Source organism: Syngnathus scovelli, chromosome 7 (genome assembly GCF_024217435.2).
Source record: "Syngnathus scovelli strain Florida chromosome 7, RoL_Ssco_1.2, whole genome shotgun sequence".
Taxonomy (NCBI): Eukaryota; Metazoa; Chordata; class Actinopteri; order Syngnathiformes; family Syngnathidae; genus Syngnathus; species Syngnathus scovelli.
This window is the reverse complement of record NC_090853.1, coordinates 16,502,556-16,529,492: the sequence shown is the minus strand read 5'-3', so window position 1 is coordinate 16,529,492 and position 26,937 is coordinate 16,502,556. Positions and strand designations below refer to the sequence as shown.

The window sequence follows — 26,937 nt, the reverse complement described above, 5'->3', positions numbered from 1 at the left end:
TGTCACTCACTCGGTCGTGAACGGGAAATTGCGTCACTGACTCGTAAAGTCCCTCCTCCATCTAACGCTCGCTGCTGGTCGTTCGCGAAGATTCACGAGTGAGTGACGGACAGCATTGCTGCTATCCCAGCCGACACACGTTATGCCGATATTGATGTTTTATTTGGTATTTGTTGGCTTGTTATTATACCGAATGTGTTTGTGTTTGGATAAAATTTTGAACGGAAAAAAAAAAAAAAAACATGATGCCAACATTTGTTATTTGGGGGGGGGACACCAACACATATAACACAACGTAAAACATATACATATTGTCATATAAAGCAGTTAACCAAATGTCTGATTTTTATGTTTTCATGCACAAAAATAAAAACAAGGAATAAAACACTCAAACACCTGACAAGTTTTAAAATAAATGTTTATTAAAATAATAATAATAATAATAATAAAGTAAATTTCAAACCAGCAATCTAATGTGAAATTGCAGTCGATATATTGGATTACAATATTTAAGCGTATATATGCATACAAGTTATTTAAAAACTACTGTAAGTATTATAAAATAAAGATTACCCAAAGAGAAGGATAATCTTCCCGCTGTTGCCTACCAGCGCATCCCATTGGATAACAATATGTAAGCGTATATATACATACACGTTATTTAAAAAACTACTGTAAGTATTATAAAATAAAGATTACCCAAAGAGAAGCATGCCTTCATGCAATTAAGTCAGTCGTTAGCTTGGAGAAAACGAGCACAAAATAAGAGGTGTTTCAGTTAGTGGTTCCTTCTTTCCTTGGCAAATCGTAAATCTACATTCTGGCTTACATACTTCACGTTCATTCACTGAATTGTTCACGCCAGGAGACACAACACGTTCACTGACTGATCCGTTGATGCACGGGAAGGCAGTTCACTCACTGATCCATTCTCGCGATGAACGAGAAAGGCAAATCACTCACTCACTGACTCGTTCCTCACTGATCCATTCTCGCGATGAACGGGAAAGGCAAATCACTCGCCCACTGACTCGTTCTCACTGATCCGTTCTCGCTATGAACGGGAAGGCAAATCACTCACTCACTGACCCGTTCTCGCCATGAACGCGAAATGCAGTGACTTCAAGAAGTGATTCGTTCACTGAAAAGATTCGTTCTTTTGAGCGAATCGTTCACTCATGACCCAATACTAGTTTATTTGGTGCTCTACTTTGCCTTGTGGACCAGGGGGAACATTAATATAGTAGTTTATAGGGACACTTTATTTCTTTTCCTTTCATTTTTAATGTCTGATATCTTTGTTTTATTTAAGGTCACTAAAAAGATGATTAAAGAGACGACAAGTGGAGGAGTGACCGTTAATGACGTTATGATGCACTACACACTCATTTCACTCCCATTTGGTGGTATAGGTAAGATGGCTTAACATTTTTATGCAGGGACAGCACACAGGCACGCACGCACGCACGCACGCACGCACGCACGCACGCACGCATACACACACACAACAAACACACACACACACTCACAAAGTTGAATACACGAAGTTAACATTTGAAATCCACATTCTCATTCGTGAAGTGTACTTGATAATTGAAATTTAAAACAAAATTAGTCAAGCACATCAGCAAACTATTTAGGCCAAGTGCATTATTCAAAAAAGCAATACACAAACACTTAAAAATATGAAGCTGACTCAATACAGCAATTCAAAATCCACGTATCTCCTGCTTTAGTTGTACCTCTGCTTCTCACAGCCTGTTGCCACTTCAGATTAAGACCCTTTAAGACAATGTTAAGTAGTCACTTATGGAGCTTGGATAGCAAAGTAAATGTATTGTTACTTCAAACTGACTCAAAATACAACAATAAATGTGTATAATGTTGGCAACAAAAGTGAGTACACTTTTTGAGTAAATGTATTGTTATTTCAAAGTAACTCAAAATACAACAATGAATGTGTAAAATGCTGGCAACAAAAGTGAGTACACCCCAACTGAAAATGTCAAAATTCGACCTAAATGTCAATATTTTGTGTGGCCACCATTATTTTCCAGCACCTCCGTAACCCTTTTAGGCATGGAGTTCACCAGAGCTTCACAGGCCGCCGCTGGAATCCTCTTCCACTCTTCCATGATGACCCCCAGACCATGACGCTCCCACCACCATGCTTGACTGTAGGCAAGACACACTTGTCTTTGTACTCTTCACCTGGTTGCCACCACACACGCTGGACACCATCTGAACCAAATATGTTTATCTTGGTCTCATCAGACCACTGGACATGGTTCCAGTAACCCATATCCTTAGACTGCTTATCTTCAGCAAACCTTTTGCGAGCTTCCTTGTGCATCTTTTTTAGAAGAGGCTTTTTCCTGGGACGACAGCCATGCAGACAGTGTCCAGCGTGTGTGGCGGCAACCAGGTGAAGAGTACAAAGACAAGTGTCAGGCTAGGATCAAGGAGAGGACTCGGATGCAGAGTGACCAAAAAAATATGAATTTATTCTGACAGGCTTAAGCCGGCAAAAACCAAAAACACCTCAAAGAGGGAAAACAAGGTGGCAAGACAAAACTGAAATTCTCTGAGCAAAGTGAGACTACAAAGGTTTCTTCACAAAATAAACAAGGTTCTCAAAAGTATCTTCAGATTAACGTGATCGCTGGTACTCCTGATGAGACAAGACGCACTGGCACAAGACAAGGGGAAGACGCTGACTAAATACACACAGAAGGGTAAGGGTGCAGGTGCACACAATTAGGATCCAGGGCACAGGTGCACACAATTAGGATCAGGGAGGACAATCAGACTGACGCACAGAGGAAGGGCCCACAAACTGAAACGAGAGGAGAGTTATTTATCAAAATAAAACAGGAAGTGACAATACAACAAAAAAACAAGACAATAACAACCCACAAATCATAACGGTATGACATCTGGTGAATAGATGAGAATGTTGTCCAAATATACATATACAAAACGATCCAAGAAATCTCCCAGTACGTCATTGATCATAGCCTGGAATACCGCGGGTGGATTGGTGAGGCCAAACGGCATCACTAGATATTCAAAGTGTCCTCTGGGAGTATTAAATCCCGTATGCGCACTAGGTGGTAGGCGTTGCTCAAATCTAGCTTTGTAAACACCTGAGCTTGTTGCAGTTGGTCAAAAACTGTTGTCATGAGAGGAAGGCGGCTTCATATCTCGTCGACCTAGTCGTTCCTTATGTTCCGTATCGTAACCTTCGTTCGCAAAATGCTAGTCTTTTAGTTACACCGAGGCCCAAGAAAATGTCTGCAGGTTCTAGAGCATTCTCTATTCGGACTCCAGAGCTTTGGAATGCTCTACCAATGGATATTAGAACTGCTACCTCAGTAGAAACATTTAAGACACGTTTAAAGACACATTTCTATGAGATAGCCTTTAACTAACTTGTAGTGGCCGATTCGGCCGGAGTTTGTTTTTGTTCTCTCTCCCCACCCTCCTCCCTGGCTGGGAGGGGGTTAGATGGCGCAAAAGCTGATAGCGGGTACCTGGATTCTCGGGGACCAATTCAAGTTGAGGAAACTGCAGCTCAACCTCTTTGAAGACACTGCCAGGACAATCGAGGGCACCTCCGACATCCATTTTTTCATTGATTTTCATATTATGTATTACTTGTGCCCTCTCTGCATCCATTACAACCTGGTGATCCTGAAAGGGGGATCCTTCCATCTGTGGTCCCTTCTCAAGGTTTCTCATTTTCCCCTGGTAGGGGTTTTTGAGTTTTTCCTTGCCCTTTTGGGAGCTTAAGATCAGGGGATGCTTTGAGAATAATTGTCAATTTGTGTCTATGTGAAGCCCTTTGAGACTGTTTGTGATTTAGGGCTATACAAATAAACTTGACTTGACTTGACTTGACTTGAAGGGGGTATCTGTTCTTAATCGTGATCTGATTAAGTGGGCTATAGTCTATGCATGAGCGTAGGGTACCGTCTTTCTTGTTTACGAAAAATAAACATGCCCCTGCAGGGGACGATGATGGTCTAATTAGACCTGCTTTAAGAGACGCATCAATATAGTCATTCAGGGCCTGTTTTTCGGGTGCTGAAAGGGAATAAAGCCGCCCCTTGGGTATGGTAGAGCCGGGAAAGAGCTCAATGGCGCAATCATATGGGCGATGGGGCGGTAGAGAGGTGGCCTTCACCTTACTGAATACATCTGCGAGTTGGTGATAACAATCTGGCACTCCAGTCAGGCCTGGGGTTTCTGGGTCTATGGTGGAGGAAGCATAAACATGGACAGATTCACTTTTAGAGGCCATCGGGAGGTTAGATATGAGACATGAAATATTGCAATGTAATCCCCATCCCCTTATCTCTCCGATTTTCCAGTCTATGATTGGGTTGTGCCGTTTTAACCATGGGTTTCCGAGGATAAGGGGGTTCATAGGGGACAATTTTAATTTCTCATGATGGTTGCCAAAAAACAGGGTGATGGGCTCGGTTATGTGAGTAATATCAAAAAGCTTTTTCCATAGAGTGCCCTAGCTTTCACGGTAGTGTTTAACAGTTCAGACTTGACCCCCAATCTTCGAGCAAAAGCTCATCGGCCCCAGAGTCTATTAGCACCCCAATGTCAGTGTCTTTTCCTAGGTGAGTAATAGTGCCAATGGGTTGGTCCCGAACCTTCTAATTGGTGCCAGAAAAATTACTCACCATCAGGTTTTTCTTCACCGGGCAGGATGGGAGGATATGTCCTTGCACACTGCAATAAAAACATGTACCCTCCTGGCGTCGGCGCTGCCTTTCCTCCTCGGTTTCCTCCTCTGCCCAACTGCATTGGTTCGATCCCGGGGGATGGCTGAGTCTGACTCGGTGATTATCGGTGCTAATGGCTAGGGCAATGAGAGCGTCAAGGTCGGTGGGGAGGTCGAGGGGGATGAGCTGATCTTGGATGGGCCCCGAAAGGCCCCTGAGAAAGATGTCATACAAGGCCGTGGGGTTCCACCCGCTTTCCACGGCCAGAGTGCGGAAGCGGATCGCATAGTCCCCAACAGACTCACTTCCTGGGTCAGCCGGCATAGCTCCCGAGCCTTCTCCTGGTCTGAGGAGATCGGATCGAACACCAAATGCAGGGCCTCGCTGAAGGCATGAAGGGAATGACATGTGGCGGAATCCCTAGCCCATTAGGTGGGATCATAAAGGCTACCCGGGAGCGATCCGTGGGGAATTCACCTGAAAAACGCTCAAAATGCATTTCGCATTCAGTAATGAATGATCTACTGAGCCCGGTTTTCCCGGAGTAGGGTTCAGAAGGAGCCAGTCTGGAGCCTACGGGAATGGGAGCAATGGGAAGGCAGCTGGTGGACTGGGTGCCGCCCCTGATCCCGCGGTCAAAAGCGAGATAACTTCCAGCATCTTTTTGCTCAGCAGGCCCACCTGAGTAGCCACCACCCCTCTGTCTTCCTGACTCGTCGCGAGCCCTTGGACTCCAAGACCCAGAGCCTCCACTTGCTCCTGGTGTTGGGCGAGCCGCAATGCCTGGGAGCGTATCGCAGCGGTCAGCTGCTCCGACTCTGCCGAGTCCATGCCTGGCCAGTGCGTACTGTCAGGCTAGGATCAAGGAGATGACTCGGATGCAGAGTGACCAAAAAAATAGGAATTTATTCTGACAGGCTTGAGCCAGCAAAAACCAAAAACACCTCAAAGAGGGAAAACAAGGTGGCAAAACAAAACTGAAATTCTCAGCAAAGCGAGACTACTAAGGTTTCTTCACAAAATAAACAAGGTTCTCAAAAGTATCTTCAGATTAACGTGATCGCTGGTACTCCTGATGAGACAAGACGCACTGGCACAAGACAAGGGGAAGACGCTGACTAAATACACACAGAAGGGTAAGGGTGCAGCTGCACACAATTAGGATCCAGGGCACAGGTGCACACAATTAGGATCAGGGAGGACAATCAGACTGACGCACAGAGGAAGGGCCCTCGAACTGAAACGAGAGGAGAGTTACTTATCAAAACAGGAAGTGACAATACAACAAAAAAGACAAGACAATAACAACCCACAAATCATAACGGTATCACAAGTGTGTCTTGCCTACAGTCAAGCAAGGTGGTGGGAGTGTCATGGTCTGGGGTGGTATGAGTGCTGCTGGCACTGGGGAGCTACAGTTCATTGAGGGAACAATGAATGCCAACATGTACTGTGGAATACTGAAGCAGAGCATGATCTGTAAACTGGTCTGCAGAGCAGTATTCCAACACGATTACGACCCAAATACATCTCCAAGACGACCACTGCCTTCCTAAAGAAGCTGAGGGTGAAGGTGATGGACTGGCCAAGCATGTCGCCCAGACCTAAACCCTATTGAACATCTGTGGGGCATCCTTAAATGGAAGGTGGAGGAGCGCAAGGTCTCCAACATCCACCAGCTCCGTGATGTCATCATGAAAGAGTGGAAGCGGATTCCAGGGGCGACTCTGTGAAGCTCTGGCGAACTCCATGCCTAAAAGGGTTCCGGCGGGGCTGGAAAATAATGGTGGCCACATAAAATATTGACATTCGGGTCCATTTTTGAAATTTTCAGTTGGGCTGTACTCACTTTTATTGCCAGCATTTTACACATTCATTGTTGTATTTTGAGTTACTTTGAAGTAACAATACATTTACTTTGCTATCCAAGCTCTACAGTGACTACTTAACATTGTCTCAGTGTCATTTCTTCAATGTTGTTCCATGACAAAATATAATTAAAACATTGCAGAAATGAGAGGGGTGTGCTTACTTTTGTGAGCTACTGTAGATAGATAGATAGATAGATAGATAGATAGATAGATAGATAGAAAGATAGATAGATAGATAGATAGATAGATAGATAGATAGATAGATAGATAGATAGATAGATAGATAGATAGATAGATAGATAGATAGATAGATAGATAGATAGATAGATAGATAGATAGATAGATAGATAGTAATGAGAGGGGTGTACTCACTTTTGTGAGATACTGTAGATAGATGGATATACATATATATTACCAATTGTGCAACTTTTCCCACTTACAAGCTGAGAGATGCCTGTAATTTTCATCATAGGGTACACTTCACCTATGACAAAATAAAAATAAAACATCCATAAAATCATATTGTCTGATTCTTAAGTAATTTATTTGTAAATTATGGTGGAAAATAAGGATTTGGTGGAAAATAAGGATTTGGTCAATAACAAAAGTTCATATTAATACTTTGTTATACCTGATATATACATCCATCCATCCATCCATCTTCTTCCGCTTATCCGGGGTCGGGTCGCGGGGGCAACAGCTTCAGGAGGGACTCCCAGACTTCCCTCTCCCCAGCCACTTCATCCAGCTCATCCCGGGGGATCCCAAGGCGTTCCCAGGCCAGCTGAGAGACATAGTCTCTCCAGCGCGTCCTGGGTCGTCCCCGGGGTCTCCTACCGGTGGGACATGCCCGGAACACCTCCCCAGGGAGGCGTCCAGGAGGCATCCTGATAAGATGCCCGAGCCACCTCATCTGGCTCCTCTCAACGTGGAGGAGTAGCGACTCTACTCCGAGTCTCTCCCGGATGACCGAGCTTCTCACCCTATCTCTAAGGGAGAGCCCGGACATCCTGCGGAGAAAACTCATTTCGGCCGCTTGTATCCGAGATCTCGTTCTTTCGGTCACGACCCATAGCTCGTGACCATAGGTGAGGGTAGGAGCGTAAATCGACCGGTAAATTGAGAGCTTTGCCTTTTGGCTCAGCTCTCTCTTCACCACAACGGACCGGTACAGGGTCCGCATTACTGCCGACGCTGCACCGATCCGCCTGTCGATCTCACGCTCCATCCTCCCCTCACTCGTGAACAAGACTCCAAGATACTTGAACTCCTCCACTTGGGGCAGGATCTCATCCCCGATCCGGAGAGGGCATTCCACCCTTTTCCGATCGAGGACCATGGACTCGGATTTGGAGGTGCTGACCCTCATCCCGACCGCTTCGCACTCGGCTGCGAACCGTTCCAGCGAGAGCTGGAGATCACGGCCTGAAGAAGCCAACAGCACCACGTCATCTGCAAAAAGCAGAGACGCGATGCTGAGGTCCCCAAACCGGACCCCCTCAACGCCTCGGCTGCGCCTAGAAATTCTGTCCATAAAAATTATGAACAGAATCGGTGACAAAGGGCAGCCTTGGCGGAGTCCAACCCTCACTGGGAACGAATCCGACTTACTGCCGGAAATGCGGACCAGACTCTGGCATCGGTGATACAGGGACCGAACCGCCCTTATCAGTTGGCTCGGCACCCCGTACTCCCGAAGCACCCTCCACAGAACCTCCCGAGGGACACGGTCGAACGCCTTCTCCAAGTCCACAAAACACATGTGGACTGGTTGGGCAAACTCCCATGCACCCTCGAGGATCCTGCCGAGGGTGTAGAGCTGGTCCACTGTTCCACGGCCAGGACGAAAGCCACACTGCTCCTCCTGAATCCGAGGTTCGACCTCCCGACGGACCCTCCTCTCCAGCACCCCTGAATAGACCTTACCAGGGAGGCTGAGGAGTGTGATTCCCCTGTAATTGGAACACACCCTCCGGTCCCCCTTCTTAAAGAGGGGAACCACCACCCCAGTCTGCCAATCCAGAGGCACTGTCCCCGATGTCCACGCAACGTTGTAGAGGCGTGTCAGCCATGACAGCCCCACAACATCCAGAGCCTTTAAGAACTCTGGGCGGATCTCATCCACCCCCGGGGCCTTGCCACCGAGGAGTTTTTTAACTACCTCAGTGACTTCGACCCCAGAGATTGGAGAATCCGCCTCAGAGTCTCTAGGCCCTGCTTCCTCAATGGAAGGCGTGTAGGTGGAATTGAGGAGGTCTTCGAAGTATTCTCCCCACCGACTCACGACGTCCCGAGTCGAGGTCAGCAGCACGCCATCCCCACTGTAAACAGTGTTGACGTTGCACTGCTTCCCCCTCCTGAGACGCCGGATGGTGGACCAGAATTTCCTCGAAGCCGTCCGAAAGTCATTCTCCATGGCCTCACCGAACTCCTCCCACGCCCGGGTTTTTGCCTCAGCAACCGCCGAAGCCGCGTTCCGCTTGGCCATCCGGTACCCGTCAGCTGCCTCCGGAGTCCCGCAGGCCAAAACGGCCCGATAGGACTCCTTCTTCAGCTTGACGGCATCCCTTACCGCCGGTGTCCACCAGCGGGTTCGGGGGTTGCCGCCACGACAGGCACCAACGACCTTACGGCCACAGCTCCGGTCGGCCGCCTCAACAATGGAGGCGCGGAACATGGTCCACTCAGACTCAATGTCCCCCGCCTCCCCCGGGACGTGGGAAAAGCTCTGCCGGAGGTGGGAGTTGAAGCTCTTCCTGACAGGAGATTCTGCCAGACGTTCCCAGCAGACCCTCACAGAGCGTTTGGGTCTGCCAGGTCGGACCGGCATCTTCCCCCACCATCGGAACCAACCCACCACCAGGTGGTGATCAGTTGACAGCTCCGCCCCTCTCTTCACCCGAGTGTCCAAAACATGCGGCCGCAAATCCGATGACACGACTACAAAGTCGATCATCGAACTGCGGCCTAGGGTGTCCTGGTGCCAAGTGCACACATGGACACCCTTATGTTTGAACATGGTGTTCATTATTGAAAATCCGTGTCGAGCACAGAAGTCCAACAATAGAACACCGCTCGGGTTCAGATCAGGGGGGCCGTTCCTCCCAATCACGCCCTTCCAGGTCTCACTGTCATTGCCCACGTGAGCATTGAAGTCACCCAGTAGAACGATAGAGTCCCCAGAAGGAGCGCTCTCCAGCACTTCCTCCAGGGACCCCAAGAAGGGTGGGTACTCTGAGCTGCTGTTTGGTGCATAGACACAAACAACAGTCAGGACCCGTCCCCCCACCCAAAGGCGGAGGGAGGCTACCCTCTCGTTCACCGGGGTGAACCCCAATGTGCAGGCGCCCAGCCGGGGGGCAATAAGTATACCCACACCTGCTCGACGCCTCTCACCGTGGGCAACTCCAGAGTGGAAGAGAGTCCAGCCCCTCTCGAGAGGGCTTGTACCGGAACCCAAACTGTGTGTGGAGGCTAGTCCGACTATATCTAGTCGGAATCTTTCTGCCTCGCACACCAGCTCGGGCTCCTTTCCAGCCAGAGAGGTGACATTCCATGTCCCAAGAGCCAGCTTCTGCAGCCGGGGATCAGACCGCCAAGGTCCCCGCCTTTGGCTGCCGCCCAGCTCACATTGCACCCGACCCCTTCGGCCCCTCCCACAGGTGGTGAGCCCATGGGAAGGGGGACCCACGTTTCCATTTCGGGCTATGCCCGGCCGGGCCCCATGGGCGAAGGCCCGGCCACCAGACGCTCGCCTTCGAGCCCCGCCTCCAGGCCTGGCTCCAGAGGGAGGCCCCGGTGACCCGCGTCCGGGCGAGGGAAAACTAAGTCCATTTATATTACTCATCATAAGGGGCTTGTGAGCCGTGCTTTGTCTGGCCCCTCACCTAGGACCCGTTTGCCATGGGTGACCCTACCAGGGGCATGAAGCCCCCGACAACATGGCTCCTAGGATCATAGGGGCACGCAAACCCCTCCACCACGATAAGGTGACGACTCGCGGAGGGGCTGATATATACAGTGGGTCAAAAAAGTATTTAGTCAGCCACCAATAGTGCAAGTTCTCCCACTCACAAGCTGAGAGAGGGCTGTAATTTTCATCATGGGTACATTTCAACTATAACAGACAAAATAAAATTAAAAAAAAATCCAGAAAATCACATTGTCTGATTTTTAAGGAATTTATTTGCAAATTATGGTGGAAAATAATGATTTGGTCAATAACAAAAGTTCATATTAATACTTTATTATATACCCTTTGTTGGCAATGACAGGTAAAACTTTTTCTGTAAGTCTTCACAAGGTTCTCCACACACTGTTGGTGATATTTTGGCCCATTCCTCCATGCAGATCTCCTCTAGAGCAGTGATGTTTTGGGGCTGGCCTGAAGCATTGTGTCATAGAATCAATAATACAGGACTGTCTCGGAAAATTAGAATATTGTGATAAAGTTCTTTATTTTCTGTAATGCAATTAAAAACCCAAAAATGTCATACATTCTGGATTCATTACAAATCAACTAAAATATCGCAAGCCTTTTATTATTGTAATATTGCTGATTATGGCATACAGCTTAAGAAAACTCAAATATCCTATCGCAAAATATTAGAATATCATAAAAAAGTATACTAGTAGGGTATTCAACGAATCACTTGAATCGTCTAATTAACTCGAAACACCTGCAAGGATTTCCTGAGCCTTGAAAAACACTCAGCTTGGTTAGTAAACTAAATCAAAAGTATGGGGAAGACTGCTGATTTGACTGCTGCCCAGCCGACCATCATTGACACCCCCCATCAGGAGGGTAAGACACAAAAAGAAATTTCTCAAAGAGCAAGCTGTTCACAGAGTGCAGTTTCAAAGCACAGCCACAAAAAGTCTGTTGGAAGGGGGAAATGTGGCAGGAAACGCTGCACAACCAAGAGAGATGACCGCAGCCTTAACAGCATTGTGAATCGCTTCCAGAATTTAGGGGAGCTTCAAAGACAGTGGACTGAAGCTGGAGTCCAGGTATCAAAAGCCACTGTTCACAGACGTGTCCGGTAAATGGGCTACAATAGCCGTATTCCCATGGTCAAGCCACTTCTGCACTCAAGACAACGGAATAATTGTCTGACTTGGGCTATGGAAAAGAAGCACTGGACAGTTGCGGGGTGGTCCAAAGTCCTCTTTTCAGACGAAAGCAAGTTTTGTTTTTCATTTGGAAGTCAAGGCGCCAGAGTGTGGAGAAAGGCTGGAGAGAAGCAAAATCCAAGTTGCTTGAAATCCAGTGTAAAGTTCCCACAGTCAGTGATGGTTTGGGGAGCCATGTCAGCTGCTGTGTTTCATGAAGTCCAGAGTAAATGCAGAATTTAGAGCACTACGTGCTTCCGTCTGCTGAAAAGCTCTATGGAGATGATGATTTCATTTTCCAGCATGATCTGGCACCTGCCCATAGTGCCAAAACCACCAGTAAATAGTGTACTGACCATGGCATTACTGTCCTCGATTGGCTTGCCAATTCCCCTGACCTGAACCCCATAGAGAATTTGTGGGGTATTGTGAAGAAGAAGCTGAAAGACACCAGACCCAACAATGCAAATGAGCTAAAGGCCGCTATTGAAGCATCTTGGGCATCTATAACACCTCAGCAATGCCATAGGCTGATTGCCTCCATGCCACGCCGCATTGGTTGCAGTAATCCGTGCAAAAAGATTCTCAACCAAGTACTGAGTGCATTAATGGACATTTTCAAACGTTTGATTTTGTTTTGCTGTCCATCCATCCATCCATCCATCCATTTTCTGAACCGCTTAGTCCCCACGGGGGTCGCGGGCGTGCTGGAGCCTATCCCAGCCGTCATCGGGCAGTAGGCGGGGGACACCCTGAACTGGTTGCCAGCCAATCGCAGGGCACACAGAGACAGACAACCAATCGCACTCACACTCACACCTAGGGACAATTTGGAGTCTTCAATCGGCCTACCAAGCATGTTTTTGGAATGTGGGAGGAAACCGGAGTGCCCGGAGAAAACCCACGCGGGCCCGGGGAGAACATGCAAACTCCACACAGGGAGGGCCGGAGGTGGAATCGAACCCGCACCCTCCTAACTGTGAGGCGGACGTACTACCCAGTGCGCCACCGAGCCGCCGTTTTGCTGTAATAAATCTTTTTTTTTACTTGGTCTGAGGAAATATTCTAATATTTTGAGATAAAATATTTGAGTTTTCTTAAGCTGTATGCCATAATCAGCAATATTAAAATAATAAAAGGCTTGCAATATTTCTGTTCATTGTAATGAATCCAGAATGTATGACATTTTTGTTTTTTTAATTGCATTGCAGAAAATAAAGAGCTTTATCACAATATTCTTATTTTCTGAGATAGTCTTGTAAGTGGTCCGCTGGCACTGTCGCGGGGACCCACGCGCCCCAGAGCGAGCCGCAGAAATGACACTCGTCCTAACGGGAACACGCACGTGAGGCAGCGCTCATGATCGCTTGCGAGTGTGTCTTCTCCGTCCCTTCGCAGTTCACGCACACACAAGTGCCCATTTGCACAATTGGTGGCTGACTAAATACTTTTTTGCCCCACTGTATGTCAATATCAAAGTCAAAGTCTGCTTTATTGTCAATTTCTTCACATGCCAAGACACACAAAGAGATCGAAATTATGTTCCCACTATCCCACGGTGACAAGACATAGTTCACAATGTATACGTACAAGAAAATAAAACAAGAAGGCACAAACAAAGAATAAATAAGAGTGATGAATAAATAATAAAAAACAAATAACACAATAAATAAGTACAGGACGCTACGCAGAAGGGGGAAGAGAGTTCAGGATCCTAACAGCCTGGAGAATGAAGCTGTTGGAGAGTCTGGCGGTGCGGGAGCGCAGGCTCCTGTACCTCTTCCCAGAGGGCAGGAGATCAAACAAAGAGTGAGCGGGGTGACTCACATCACTCACAATCGTGGGCGCCTTGCGGGCGAGATGGGAGGTGTAAATGGCCTTCAGGGAGGGGAGTGAAGCACCAATAATCTTACCAGCCGTGTTCACTATGCGCTGCAGGGTCTTCATGTTGTATTCAGTGCCGCTACCACCCCAGACAGCGATACAACTGGAGAGGACGCTCTCAATGGTGCCACGGTGGAATGTAGTCATGACGGCCGGAGGAGCACTTGCTCGCCTGAGTTTCCGCAGGAAGTACAGGCGGCGCTGAGCTTTTTTCGCCAGTGACGCGGTGTTGGCGGACCAGGAGAGGTCCTCACTGATGTGTACCCCCAGGAATCTGGAGCTGCTCACCCTCTCCACCACAGCACCGTCGATGGTCAGTGGCAGGTGTTGGGTGTTACCCTTCCGGAAGTCAACAACAATTTCCTTGGTGTTGTTGACATTCAGCAGGAGGTTGTTGTCCCTGCACCACGCGGTCAGAAGGTCAACCTCCAACCTGTACTGAGTCTCATCGCCCTTGGTGATGAGACCCACCAGAGTCGTGTCGTCAGCAAACTTCACTATGCGGTTGTCGCTGTAGGACGCAGTGCAGTCATGCGTCAGCAGGGTGAAGAGCAGCGGACTGAGTACACAGCCTTGGGGGGGCCACGTGCTCAACGTGATGCTGGCGGAGATTTTGTCGCCAACACGTACCACCTGAGGCCTCTGACAGAGGAAGTCCAGTAGCCAGTTGCAGAGGTAGGTACTGAGGCCCTGCTTGTCGAGTTTGCAGATGAGTCTTTGTCGCACAATGGTGTTGAAGGCAGAACTGAAGTCCACAAACAGCAATCTCACATACGAGTCCCTACTCTCCAGGTGGGAGAGGGCCAAGTGGAGGGCAGAGCATATATTTTCACGACCATAAGGCACACATAAAAGCTTTTAAGTCTCTCGAAAAATGAAGGTGCGCCTTTTAATAAGGTGCTCCTTTTGTGCGGACCAAATAAAAAAATCTGTAAAGTTGTTTTGTGTGGCTTCCGTAATATACAGCCGTAATATGAAGACCCGATGTACCAATCAGAGGGCATAATGTTTTACGTACGTAGATCAACAATCAAAGGACTAGACGTAACACGTAGAGGAGTGCGTACTTTTGCCGCCATTGGTAAATAAATACTATCGTTCGTGCAACTCTGTAAAGTTGTTTTGTGTGGATTCCACCACACAGAGACGTAACATACAGGCACCCAATGAACCACTCAGAGGACACTACGTTTTACGTAGTTCGGGCCGGTAGACCAATCACAGGACTGCACGTGACACGTAGAGGAATACGTACCTCCGCCGCCATTGGTAAATAATACTATCGTCCGAGCAAAGTACGTACCTCCGTCGCCATTGATAAATAAGACTACTGTTTGTGAAAGTCTGTAAAGTTGTTTTGTGTGGCTTCCACCACACAGAGACGTAATGAACAGGCGTAATATGTAGACCCGATGAGCCAATCAGAGGACATTACGTTTTACATAAATCGGGCGGGAAACCAATCAGAGGACTTCACGTAACACATAGGTTACGGTACATACCTCCGCCGCCATTGATAAATAAATACAATCATTTGTGCAAAGAAAACAGCATTAGGAACCTCTAAAATGGCATAGACAAAGAGACATGCTTACGAGGCACAATTCAAGGTTCCTGGAAAGCCGGGATCATTGCCGAAGAGCAACGTGACAACGACAAGACAATGACGAGGGAAATTGACATGTCAGATGTCAAACTTGCCCAACTGTTTAATTTGGATACAGAAGATGAGGACTTGGACGGATTTGCGTATGAATATCGATTAAAAATAATGTGAGTACAGTGGAGTACATGGTTAAACAGTAGAATAAAGTACAACCGAACTCACTTTCTTGCTCCCGTGGCGTTTTTTTTTTTGTTTTTGTTTTTGTTTACCGTAAATCATGGCATGCATGCGCCCTATAATGCGGTGCGCCCTATGTGTGGACTTAATACAAAATAGACCCCGTAATTTAGTCTGCGCCTTTTAACCCGAGGCGCTTATGGTCGTGAAAATAAGGTATATATATATATACCTCTCCGTGAGTCGTCACCTTACCGTGGTGGAGGGGTTTCCGTGTCCCAATGATCCTAGGACCCGTATTGTCTGGGGCTTCATGGTCCTGGTAGAGTCACCCATGGCAAAGGGTCCTAGGTGAGGGGCCAGACAAAGCACGGCTCAAAAAGTCCCTTGCGAAAAATACATATGGACTCAGATTTCATTCGTCCGGACGCGGGTCAGCGGGGCCCCCCTCTGGAGCCAGGCCTGGAGGTGGGGCTCGAAGGCGAGCATCTGGTGGCTGGGCTTTCCCCCATGGGGCCTGGCCGGGCACAGCCCGAAAAGGAAACGTGGGTCCCCCTTTCCGTGGGCTCACCACCTGTGGGAGGGCCAAAGCGGTCGGGTGCATTGTGAGCTGGGCGGTGGCCAAAGGCGGTCCAATCCCGGGCTGCAGAAGCTGGCTCTTAGGACATGGAATGTCACCTCTCTGGCTGGAAAGGAGCCCGAGCTGGTGTGTGAGGCAGAAAAGTTCAGACTAGATATAGTCGGACTTGCCTCCACACACAGTTTGTGTTCCGGTACAAGCCCTCTCGAGAGGGGCTGGACTCTCTTCCACTCTGAAGTTGCCCACGGTGAGACGCGTCAAGCAGGTGTGGGTATACTTATTGCTACCCAGCTGGGCACCTGCACATTGGGGTTCACCCCGGTGAACGAGAGGGTAGCCTCCCTCCGCCTTCGGATGGGGGGATGGGTCCTGACTGTTGTTTGTGTCTATGCATCAAACGGCAGCTCAGAGTACCCACCCTTCTTGGAGTCCCTAGAGGAAATGCTGGAGAGTGCTCCTTCTGGGGACTCCATTGTTCTACTAGGTGACTTCAATGCTCACATGGGCAATAACAGTGAGACCTGGAAGGGCGTGATTGGGAGGAATGCCCCCCCCCCCCCCCCGATCTGAACCCGAGCGGTGTTCTATTATTGGAATTCTGCGCTCGACACGGCTTGTCAATAATGAACACCATGTTCCAGCATGTTCCAGAGAGGGGTGGAGCTGTTAACTGATCACCACCTGGTGGTGGGTTGGCTCAGATGGTGGGGGAAGATGCCGGTCCGACCAACCAGACCCAAATGCTCTGTGAGGGTCTGCTGGGAACGTCTGGCAGAATCCCCTGTCAGGAAGGGCTTCAACTCTAGCTCTACACCCTCGGCAGGATCCTCGAGGGGCTATGGGAGTTCGCCCAAGCAGTCCACATGTGTTTTGTGGACTTGGAGAAGGTTCTGTGGAGGGTGCTTCGGGAGTATGGGGTGCCGAGTCAACTGATAAGGGCAGGTCTGTCCCTGTATCACCGATGCCAGAGTCTGGTCCGCATTTCCGGCAGTAAGTCGGATTCGTTCCCAGTGAGGGTTGGACTCCGCCAAGGCTGCCCCTTGTCACCGATTCTGATGGCGTGGTGCTGTTGGCTTCTTCAAGCCAGGATCTCCAGCTTTCACTGGAGCGGTTCACAGCCGAGTATGAAGCGATCGGGATGAGGGTCAGCACCTCCAAATCTGAGTCCATGGTCCTCGGTCGGAAAAGGGTGGAATGCCCTCTCCAGATCGGGGATGAGATCCTGCCCCAAGTGGAGGAGTTCAAGTATCTTGGGTTCTTGTTCACGAGTGAGGGGAGGATGGAACACGAGATCGACAGGCGGATCGGTGCAGCGTCGGCAGTAATGCGGACTCTGTACAGGTCCGTCGTGGTAAAGAGAGAGCTGAGCCAAAAGGCAAAGCTCTCAATTTATCAGTCGATTTACGCTCCTACCCTCACCTATGGTCACGACCGAAAGAACAAGATGCGGCCGAAATGACTTTCCTCCGCAGGATGTCCGGGCTCTCCCTTAGAGATAGGGTGAGAAGCTCGGTCATCCGGGAGGGACTCGGATTAGAGTCGCTGCTCCTCCACGTTGCGAGGAGCCAGATGAGGTGGCTCGGGCATCTCATCAGGATGCCTCCTGGACGCCTCCCTGGGGAGATGTTCCGGGCATTTCCCACCGGTAGGAGACCCCGTGGATGACCCAGGACGCGCTGGAGAGATTATGTCTCTCAGCTGGCCTGGGAACGTCTTGGGATCCCCTGGATGAGCTGGATGAAGTGGCTGGGGAGAGGGAAGTCTGGGAGTCCCTCCTAAAGCTGCTGCCCCGGCGACCCGACCCCGGATAAGCGGAAGAAGATGTATAACAAAAAACTTTTTCCTCACCCCCTGTGGGTGGTCTCTTTTTCCCTTCAAGCTCGGGTCCTCTACCAGAGTCCTGGGAGCTTGAGGGTTCTACGCAGTATCTTTGCTGTTCCTAGTACTGCACTTTTCTGGACTGAGATGTCAGATGTTTTTCCTGGGATCTGTTTCAGCCACTCCTCCAGTTTGGGGGTTACTGCCCCTAGTGCTCCAATGACCACAGGTACCACTGAAGTCTTAACTCTCCAGGTCTTCTCCAGCTCTTCTCTGAGCCCTTGATATTTCTCAAGTTTCTCATGTTCCTTTTTCCTAATGTTACCATCATTTGGGATGGCTATGTCAACCACAACGGCTTTCCTCTGTTCTTTGTCCACCACCACAATGTCCGGTTGGTTCGCCATTACCATTCTGTCTGTCTGGATCTGGAAGTCCCAGAGGATTTTGGCTTGGTCATTCTCTACCACCTTTGGAGGTGTTTCCCACTTGGATCTTGGGACTTCCAGTCCATACTCTGCACAGATGTTCCTGTACACTATTCCAGCTACTTGGTTATGGCGCTCCATGTATGCTTTACCTGCCAGCATCTTACACCCTGCAGTTATGTGCTGGATTGTCTCAGGACCTTCTTTGCACAATCTACACCTGTGTAGTAGATTTGGGCCTCTATTGCTCTGGTGCTCAAGGCCTGTTCTTGTGCAGCCAGGATCAGTGCCTCTGTGCTGTCCTTCAGACCAGCTCTTTCTAGCCATTGGTAGGATTTCTGGATATCAGCCATTTCAGCTATGTTTCGGTGGTACATCCCATTTAGGGGCTTGTCCTCCCATGATGGTCCCTCCAGCACCTCATCTTCCTTTGATGCCCATTGTCTGAGACATTCACTGAGCACGTGATCCGTTGGAGCCTTATCCCTGATGTACTTATGGATCTTGGATGTTTCATCCTGGATAGTGGCTCTCACGCTCGCTAGTCCTCGGCCTCCTTCTTTACGGCTAGTGTACAGTCTCAGGGTGCTGGACTTGGGATGGAACCCTCCATGCATGGTTAGGAGCTTCTGTGTCTTGATATCTGTGGTCTGTATATCTTCCTTTGGCCACCGTATGATTCCTGCAGGGTATCTGATTACTGGTAGGGCGTAGCTGTTAATGGCTAGGGACTTGTTCTTGCCGTTGAGCTGACTTCTTAGGACTTGCCTTACTCGATGGAGGTATTTGGCTGTGGCTTCTTTCCTTGTTTCCTCGTCAAGGTTGCCATTTGCCTGTGGAATTCCAAGGTATTTGTAGCTGTCCTCAATGTCTGCTATTGTTCCTTCTGGGAGTGAGAACCCCTCTGTGTGGATTACCTTTCCTCTTTTAGTCACCATGCGGCCACATTTCTCAAGTCCGAATGACATTCCGATGTCAGAGCTGTAGATCCTAGTAGTGTGGATCAGGGAGTCAATGTCCCGCTCGTTCTTAGCGTACAGCTTTATGTCATCCATGTAGAGGAGGTGGCTGATGGTGGCCCCATTCCTGAGTTGGTATATATATATATATATATATATATATATATATATATATATATATATATATATATATATATATATATATATATATATATATATATATATATATATATATATATATATATACCCTCAAGGGAGCTTGAGGGTTCTACGCAGTATCTTTGCTGTTCCTAGTACTGCACTTTTCTGGACTGAGATGTCAGATGTTTTTCCTGGGATCTGTTTCAGCCACTCCTCCAGTTTGGGGGTTACTGCCCCTAGTGCTCCAATGACCACAGGTACCACTGAAGTCTTAACTCTCCAGGTCTTCTCCAGCTCTTCTCTGAGCCCTTGATATTTCTCAAGTTTCTCATGTTCCTTTTTCCTAGTGTTACCATCATTTGGGATGGCTATGTCAACCACAACGGCTTTCCTCTGCTCTTTGTCCACCACCACAATGTCCGGTTGGTTCGCCATTACCATTCTGTCTGTCTGGATCTGGAAGTCCCAGAGGATCTTGGCTTGGTCATTCTCTACCACCTTTGGAGGTGTTTCCCACTTGGATCTTGGGACTTCCAGTCCATACTCTGCACAGATGTTCCTGTACACTATTCCAGCTACTTGGTTATGGCGCTCCATGTATGCTTTACCTGCCAGCATCTTACACCCTGCAGTTATGTGCTGGATTGTCTCAGGACCTTCTTTGCACAATCTACACCTGGGGTCTTGTCTGGTGTGGTAGATTTGGGCCTCTATTGCTCTGGTGCTCAAGGCCTGTTCTTGTGCAGCCAGGATCAGTGCCTCTGTGCTGTAGAGGACCCGAGCTTGAAGGGAAAAAGAGACCACCCACGGGGGGTGAGGAAAAGTTTTTTTTTTTTTATATATATATATATATATACGGCTGACTAGCTCAATCAGTAAGTGACATGACTTACAAACGGAAGACCCGGGTTCGATTCCCGGCAGGGGCACAATATGAGCAATGAGTGATTACCTTACCAGCAGTCAGTGTGGGTCCTTAGGCAAGACCCTTAACGATACCGCCTACCTCAGAGATAATGAGAGTACAAGAAACGAAAGACATGCCGGCTCAGACGTCGCCCGGACAAACAAGGTCTGCGTCAGGTGCTGGGGAACCAGAGCACCCTGATGAAAAATGGGCTACTGGAACAAGACACAAATGGGCGAGATGCGAGAATAAGGATCTGTTGGAATGCTACTACTTCAGCAACCCGAGCGAGAGGGGTTACATGCGGAGAATGCGGGAACAATGGCAACTTCAATACCCACAGTCAACACTATCGGCCAAGCAACTAGTAGCTCAATGTTCCAATATCCATAAACGGCACCTGCTATCACACCTCGAGATTGATGAGATACAACACAAATGCCATAGCGAAGGCCAACCAGAGCACCAGGTCAGAGACGAGTTAAATCCAAGTAAAAGCCCAGAGGTTGGGTACGAAACCCCAATAAGCACAATCAAGCTGAACGAGGCAGCAACTGACCTGAAGAACAAGATCACGGTGAGAATGAATGCTCGGGAACCTAGATACACACTGCAGAGGCTAAGTGAAGTACCCTCAGAAAGTCTCCTAGAAGATGTGAATGCAGCATTGACAACAATTCCTACGGCTACCATCACTGAAACCAATGAGCTGATATACACCTCAGCAGCAGTGATCCTAGAAATGCTTGGCTACAAGAAGAATTACCATATGCGACCACAACAGTGCCCACCATGGAAGAGAAGGCTGGAGGCCAAAATCAAGATAGCACGGAGAGAAGTGAGCCAAATGACAGAGGCCCAGAAAGGTGCAATGAAAAAGCAAGTTCCCAAGAAATACAGCCATATGCCCATACCTGAAGCACTCGAAACTGCCAAACAAAGACTCCAAGCCTTGGCCAGCCGCCTAAAGAGGTACACAAGAGAGAATGAAGCCAGACGAATAAACAGGTTGTTCACAACACAACCAGCGAAAGTGTACGCTCAGTGGCAGGGGAATAATAGCAGAGCAGACCCACCAAGGCTGGAAACTGAACAGTACTGGAAGGATATATGGGAGCGGGAGGCATCACATAAGAAGGATGCACAGTGGCTGGTGGCTCTAAGAAAGGACCACAGCAAGCTCCCTGAACAGAACCCAGTAACCATCACAGTGGCAGACATCCAGAGAAGAGTCTCAGGAATGAAAAACTGGACAGCACCAGGCCCTGACATGATCCACAGCTACTGGCTCAAGAAACTTACAACTCTCCATGAGCGCCTGGCAGCACAAATGAACCAGCTGCTAAGGGATGGGACTGAATGGCTAACCCAAGGGTGTACGATCCTGATCCAGAAGGATCCATCAAAGGGTACAGTCCCATCCAACTACCGGCCAATCACCTGCCTCTCCACAACATGGAAGCGGGCATACTATCAGATAAGATCAGCAGGCACATGGATCAATACATGAGCACTGCTCAGAAAGGGATTGGTAAAAATACCAGAGGAGCAAAACATTAACTCCTGGTGGATAGAACAGTCACCCAAGACTGCAGAACTAGACGTACCAACCTGAGCACTGCCTGGATTGATTACAAGAAAGCATATGACTCAATGCCACATACTTGGATCACTGAATGCTTGAGGCTGTACAACATCAATGGGACTCTGAGAACCTTCATCGCCAACTCGATGAAACAGTGGAAAACCACGCTTGAAGCCAATGGCAAGCCACTTGCACACGTGACCATCAAATGTGTTATATACCAAGGAGACGCTCTGTCCCCAATGCTGTTCTGTATAGGACTGAACCCCCTCAGCCAAATAATCAACAAGACGGGCTATGGATACCAACTCAGGAATGGGGCCACCATCAGCCACCTCCTCTACATGGATGACATAAAGCTGTACGCTAAGAACGAGCGGGACATTGACTCCCTGATCCACACTACCAGGATCTACAGCTCTGACATCGGAATGTCATTCGGACTTGAGAAATGTGGCCGCATGGTGACTAAAAGAGGAAAGGAAATCCACACAGAGGGGGTCTCACTCCCAGAAGGAACAATAGCAGACATTGAGGACAGCTACAAATACCTTGGAATTCCACAGGCAAATGGCAACCTTGACGAGGAAACAAGGAAAGCAGCCACAGCCAAATACCTCCATCGAGTAAGGCAAGTCCTAAGAAGTCAGCTCAATGGCAAGAACAAGTCCCTAGCCATTAACAGCTACGCCCTACCAGTAATCAGGTACCCTGCAGGAATCATACGGTGGCCAAAGGAAGATATACAGACCACAGATATCAAGACACGGAAGCTCCTAACCATGCATGGAGGGTTCCATCCCAAGTCCAGCACCCTGAGACTGTACACTAGCCGTAAAGAAGGAGGCCGAGGACTAGCGAGCGTGAGAGCCACGATCCAAGATGAAACATCCAAGATCCATAAGTACATCAGGGATAAGGCCCCAACGGATGACGTGCTCAGTGAATGTCTCAGACAATGGGCATCAAAGGAAGATGAGGTGCTGGAGGGACCATCATGGGAGGACAAGCCCCTACATGGGATGTACCACCGAAACATAGCTGAAGTAGCTGATATCCAGAAATCCTACCAATGGCTAGAAAGAGCTGGTCTGAAGGACAGCACAGAGGCACTGATCCTGGCTGCACAAGAACAGGCCTTGAGCACCAGAGCAATAGAGGCCCAAATCTACCACACCAGACAAGACCCCAGGTGTAGATTGTGCAAAGAAGGTCCTGAGACAATCCAGCACATAACTGCAGGGTGTAGGATGCTGGCAGGTAAAGCATACATGGAGCGCCATAACCAAGTAGCTGGAATAGTGTACAGGAACATCTGTGCAGAGTATGGACTGGAAGTCCCAAGATCCAAGTGGGAAACACCTCCAAAGGTGGTAGAGAATGACCAAGCCAAGATCCTCTGGGACTTCCAGATCCAGACAGACAGAATGGTAATGGCGAACCAACCGGACATTGTGGTGGTGGACAAAGAGCAGAGGAAAGCCGTTGTGGTTGACATAGCCATCCCAAATGATGGTAACATTAGGAAAAAGGAACATGAGAAACTTGAGAAATATCAAGGGCTCAGAGAAGAGCTGGAGAAGACCTGGAGAGTTAAGACTTCAGTGGTACCTGTGGTCATTGGAGCACTAGGGGCAGTAACCCCCAAACTGGAGGAGTGGCTGAAACAGATCCCAGGAAAAACATCTGACATCTCAGTCCAGAAAGTGCAGTACTAGGAACAGCAAAGATACTGCGTAGAACCCTCGAGCTCCCAGGCCTCTGGTAGAGGACCCGAGCTTGAAGGGAAAAAGAGACCACCCACGGGGGGTGAGGAAAAGTTTTTTTTTTTTTATATACGTATATATATCTTTTTTTAGATATATATTTTATATATAAAATATTGTATGTTTAAAAACAAATAAATTTTATATGTATAAAATATGTATGTGTATATATATATATATATATATATATATATATATATATATATATATATATATATATATATATATACACATACATATGTGTGTGCTTGCGTGTGTGTGTGTGTTTTCATTTGCATTAGCCTCAGACATGTGTTATAAGACCATTTACAAAATATTCCTCATTCGACAATGATAGGCATCGAGAGTAATACCATTGAGCGAAAATGAACCAAGCGTTAAATCAACAGCTATTCAGCTGTGGCGCAAGTGTAAAAAAACAATTTGTTTCTTGCAAACAAAATATGTAAAAGACACTTTTCCCAACGAAAAATCACACACACAACTAACAACTCTTCGTTTTGAAACATGAAATAAAGGGAAAAGATCTCATATTAAACAGTGAGGCATTATAGGATGACACTCACTCACTTGTCTGGGGTAATGACATCACGTTGACATCCAAAGACTAAGACATTTGCTTGTCAAGCTGGAACGATAATACAATACAAAGATTGGTTGTATACTCCGTAGTGTTTTCTACTTTATCTTGACAAAAAAAATATATATACGTATATATAAATTTCAAAGACACATTCAGAGTGCCAGGACGTTTCGTTCAAGCTTTTCAATGTACCAACAGGTTGTGTGAAGCAGAGGTGCAACTAATGCAGAACATCCCTGACTTTTGAAATGCTTTATTGAGTTTGCTTTATTTTATTTTATTGAATTTGCATCACTTTTTTTTTTAATAATGCACCTGGACTACCTGGTTTGCTGCTCTAGTCAAGTCAAGTCAAGTTTATTTATATAGCCTTAAATCACAGGCAAGTCTCAAAGGGCTTCACACATACAAAAAATTGACAATTATTCTCGAACATCCCCTGATCTTAAAGGGCTAGAGACACCGGTATATGTATAAATCGGTTTTACTTAGCTTATGGGCTTATAAATATAAATTGACGCTCGAAACAACGAAAAGGAAGCTGTTGCTCTGAAAAATATAATTAAATTTGCCGCACAGACGAGTCTGACTGCACCGAGCCGCCAGCCGGAAGTGACGTCTCATGACGTCTCAAGTTGTACGCGTTTAGCTTCAGTGAATGTAAACAAAAAGAGAAGAGGGCCCAGCGCGGAGACGTCGGGCCAGGTTTGCGGCCAACCCAGCTCGCCTAGCCGTGTCTTCCATTATCCTGGCGTACGTTCGTTCGTGGGACGACAAGATGGGTTGAGTTCGCCTGATAGGATCCACGAACCGGACAGTGCGTGCCTGCTGTGTGCTCGTGTTCACAGTGGCCTGGTTGACTGTCATCTTTCCGGACTCTGCTGTGCATCGGGAGCGGCTAGCGTGCTATCACTCTTATTGTTCATCTTCTTGTTTTAATTTTCCTGTGTTGTTTACTTGTATGTGCGTTGTGAACTCTGTCTTGTCATCCTGGGATAGTGAGAAACGTAATTTCGATCTCTTTGTGTGTCTTGACATGCGGAGGAATTGACAATAAAGGAGACTTTGAGACTTTGACTTTGAAAAGTATGTCGAAGCGTGACGGGAGGAGCACAATTCAGAAAACGTGCTCAGCTCGTTGAGAAAATGCCATTTAAGCAAAAAAATTAAAAATGCACGTAAAACCTAAACCAAAAGCTGCAGATGGTCATTTCTCCATGCGCAGTGGTCAACTCGGCACTCTACTCTTTTTACTATGCCGACCTAACCACAGTGACGGGAGAGGAACAATTCAGAAAACGTGCTCAGCTCGTCGAGAAAATGCGATTTAAGCAATAAAATTAAAAATGCTTATAAAACCTAAACCAAACGTTGCAGGTGGTCATGTCTTCATGTGCCGAGATCAACTCGGCACTCTAAAGCCCCCAAGAGCACTTTTTACTATGCCAACCTAACCAGAGTGACGGGAGGGGCACAATTCAGAAAATGTGCTCAGCTCAGCCCAAGTGAACTACTAGATTCATCATATTCTGCGTTAAAAGAGGTTTCTGAATCGGATAAAATGATGCTAATATTGCCGCTAGAAACAGAGCTGTCGCTATCATCTGCCATGTTGTTTGGGTTTGTTGACATCCAGATGTACAACGTGTGACGTCACAGTAATGGCGCCGCCAGTTTGGCTTCGTGAGGGACCCGATCGATAAACTGGCATTTCATTTCAGCTTTATTCTTAGTAATCGGTGTCCATTTTTAATTTCCAATGTGGCAAATGTGTTCACTTTATACATTCTATCAAATTCCGTTCTAATTGAAAAAAAAGGGACGTCCCTAGCCCTTTAAACTCCCAGGAGGGCAAGGAAAAACTCAAAAAAAAACCTACAGGGTAAAAAATGAGAAACCTTGAAAAGGGACCACAAATGGGAGGATCCCCCTTCCAGGATGACCAGGCTGCAATGGAGGCAGAGAGGGCACATAGAACACATACCGTATTTTTCGCACCAGAAAGCGCATTGGATTATAAGGCGCACCCTCATTGAATTTTTTATTTTAGAAATTATTTCATATATAGGGCGCACCAGATTAAAAGGCGCATAAAATAGAAGCTATACTGCAACAAACTGAGGTTGACTAGGGTTGCGGTATGCATCCACTAGCCAATAACCAATGAGCCCTCTGTAAACAATTGCGTTTCACAAACGATCTCCTAAGAAATGATCGGAACTGAGTAAAGTTCGATCTAACGCATTGGTACTGCTTACCTATGTTTCCCTTCCATATCGATCCGTAAATTTACTCGAAACATTAACGGAGCAGCCTATTTTGAAATGAAATAGCCTCGTGCGTATAGCAGCTATCATTATAGCATTAGCCACCCGCAAACTCCCATGAGCCTCAGCTCGCAGACTCTCATGAGCCTCAGCAAAGTGTCGTGGCAGCCCCCTGTAAACAGTTGCGTTTCTCAAACTATCTCCTATAAAATGATCGGAACTGACTAAAGTTTGATCTAACACATTGGTACTGCTTACCTATGTTTCTCTTCCATATTGATCCATAAATTTACTGGAAACATTAACGGTGCAGCCTATTTTGAGATGAAATAGCCTCGTGCTCTCCAATAAAAGTGATATTATGGGAAAAAAGTGAGCCTGATTTAACACATTGGTGCTGCTTATTTATGATTCTGGTGGATATTGATCCGTAAACATACTCGAAAACATTAACGAAACAGCCTATTTTGAAATTAAATAGCCTCGCGGGTACAACAGCTATTCAGTGACGCCC

General features: G+C 47.5%; 1 protein-coding gene across 9 annotated transcripts in view; it reads left to right on the top strand.

The window, feature by feature from the left end:
- The window catches only part of LOC125972235 (aldehyde dehydrogenase family 3 member A2), a 131,745-nt gene that overhangs the window by 101,093 nt on the left and 3,715 nt on the right, over positions 1-26,937 (top strand). For 7 of the 9 annotated variants that reach the window (XM_049725819.2, XM_049725818.2, XM_049725817.2 and 4 more), the window contains one exon: positions 1,313-1,412. The exons of 1 other annotated variant lie outside the window; for it this stretch is intronic. In XM_049725819.2, the coding sequence (XP_049581776.1) occupies positions 1,313-1,412 (100 nt within the window). Of the gene's footprint in view, positions 1-1,312; positions 1,413-2,057; positions 7,249-26,937 lie in introns of those variants that run through there. One more of the 9 variants, XM_049725821.2, reaches the window with a different exon arrangement.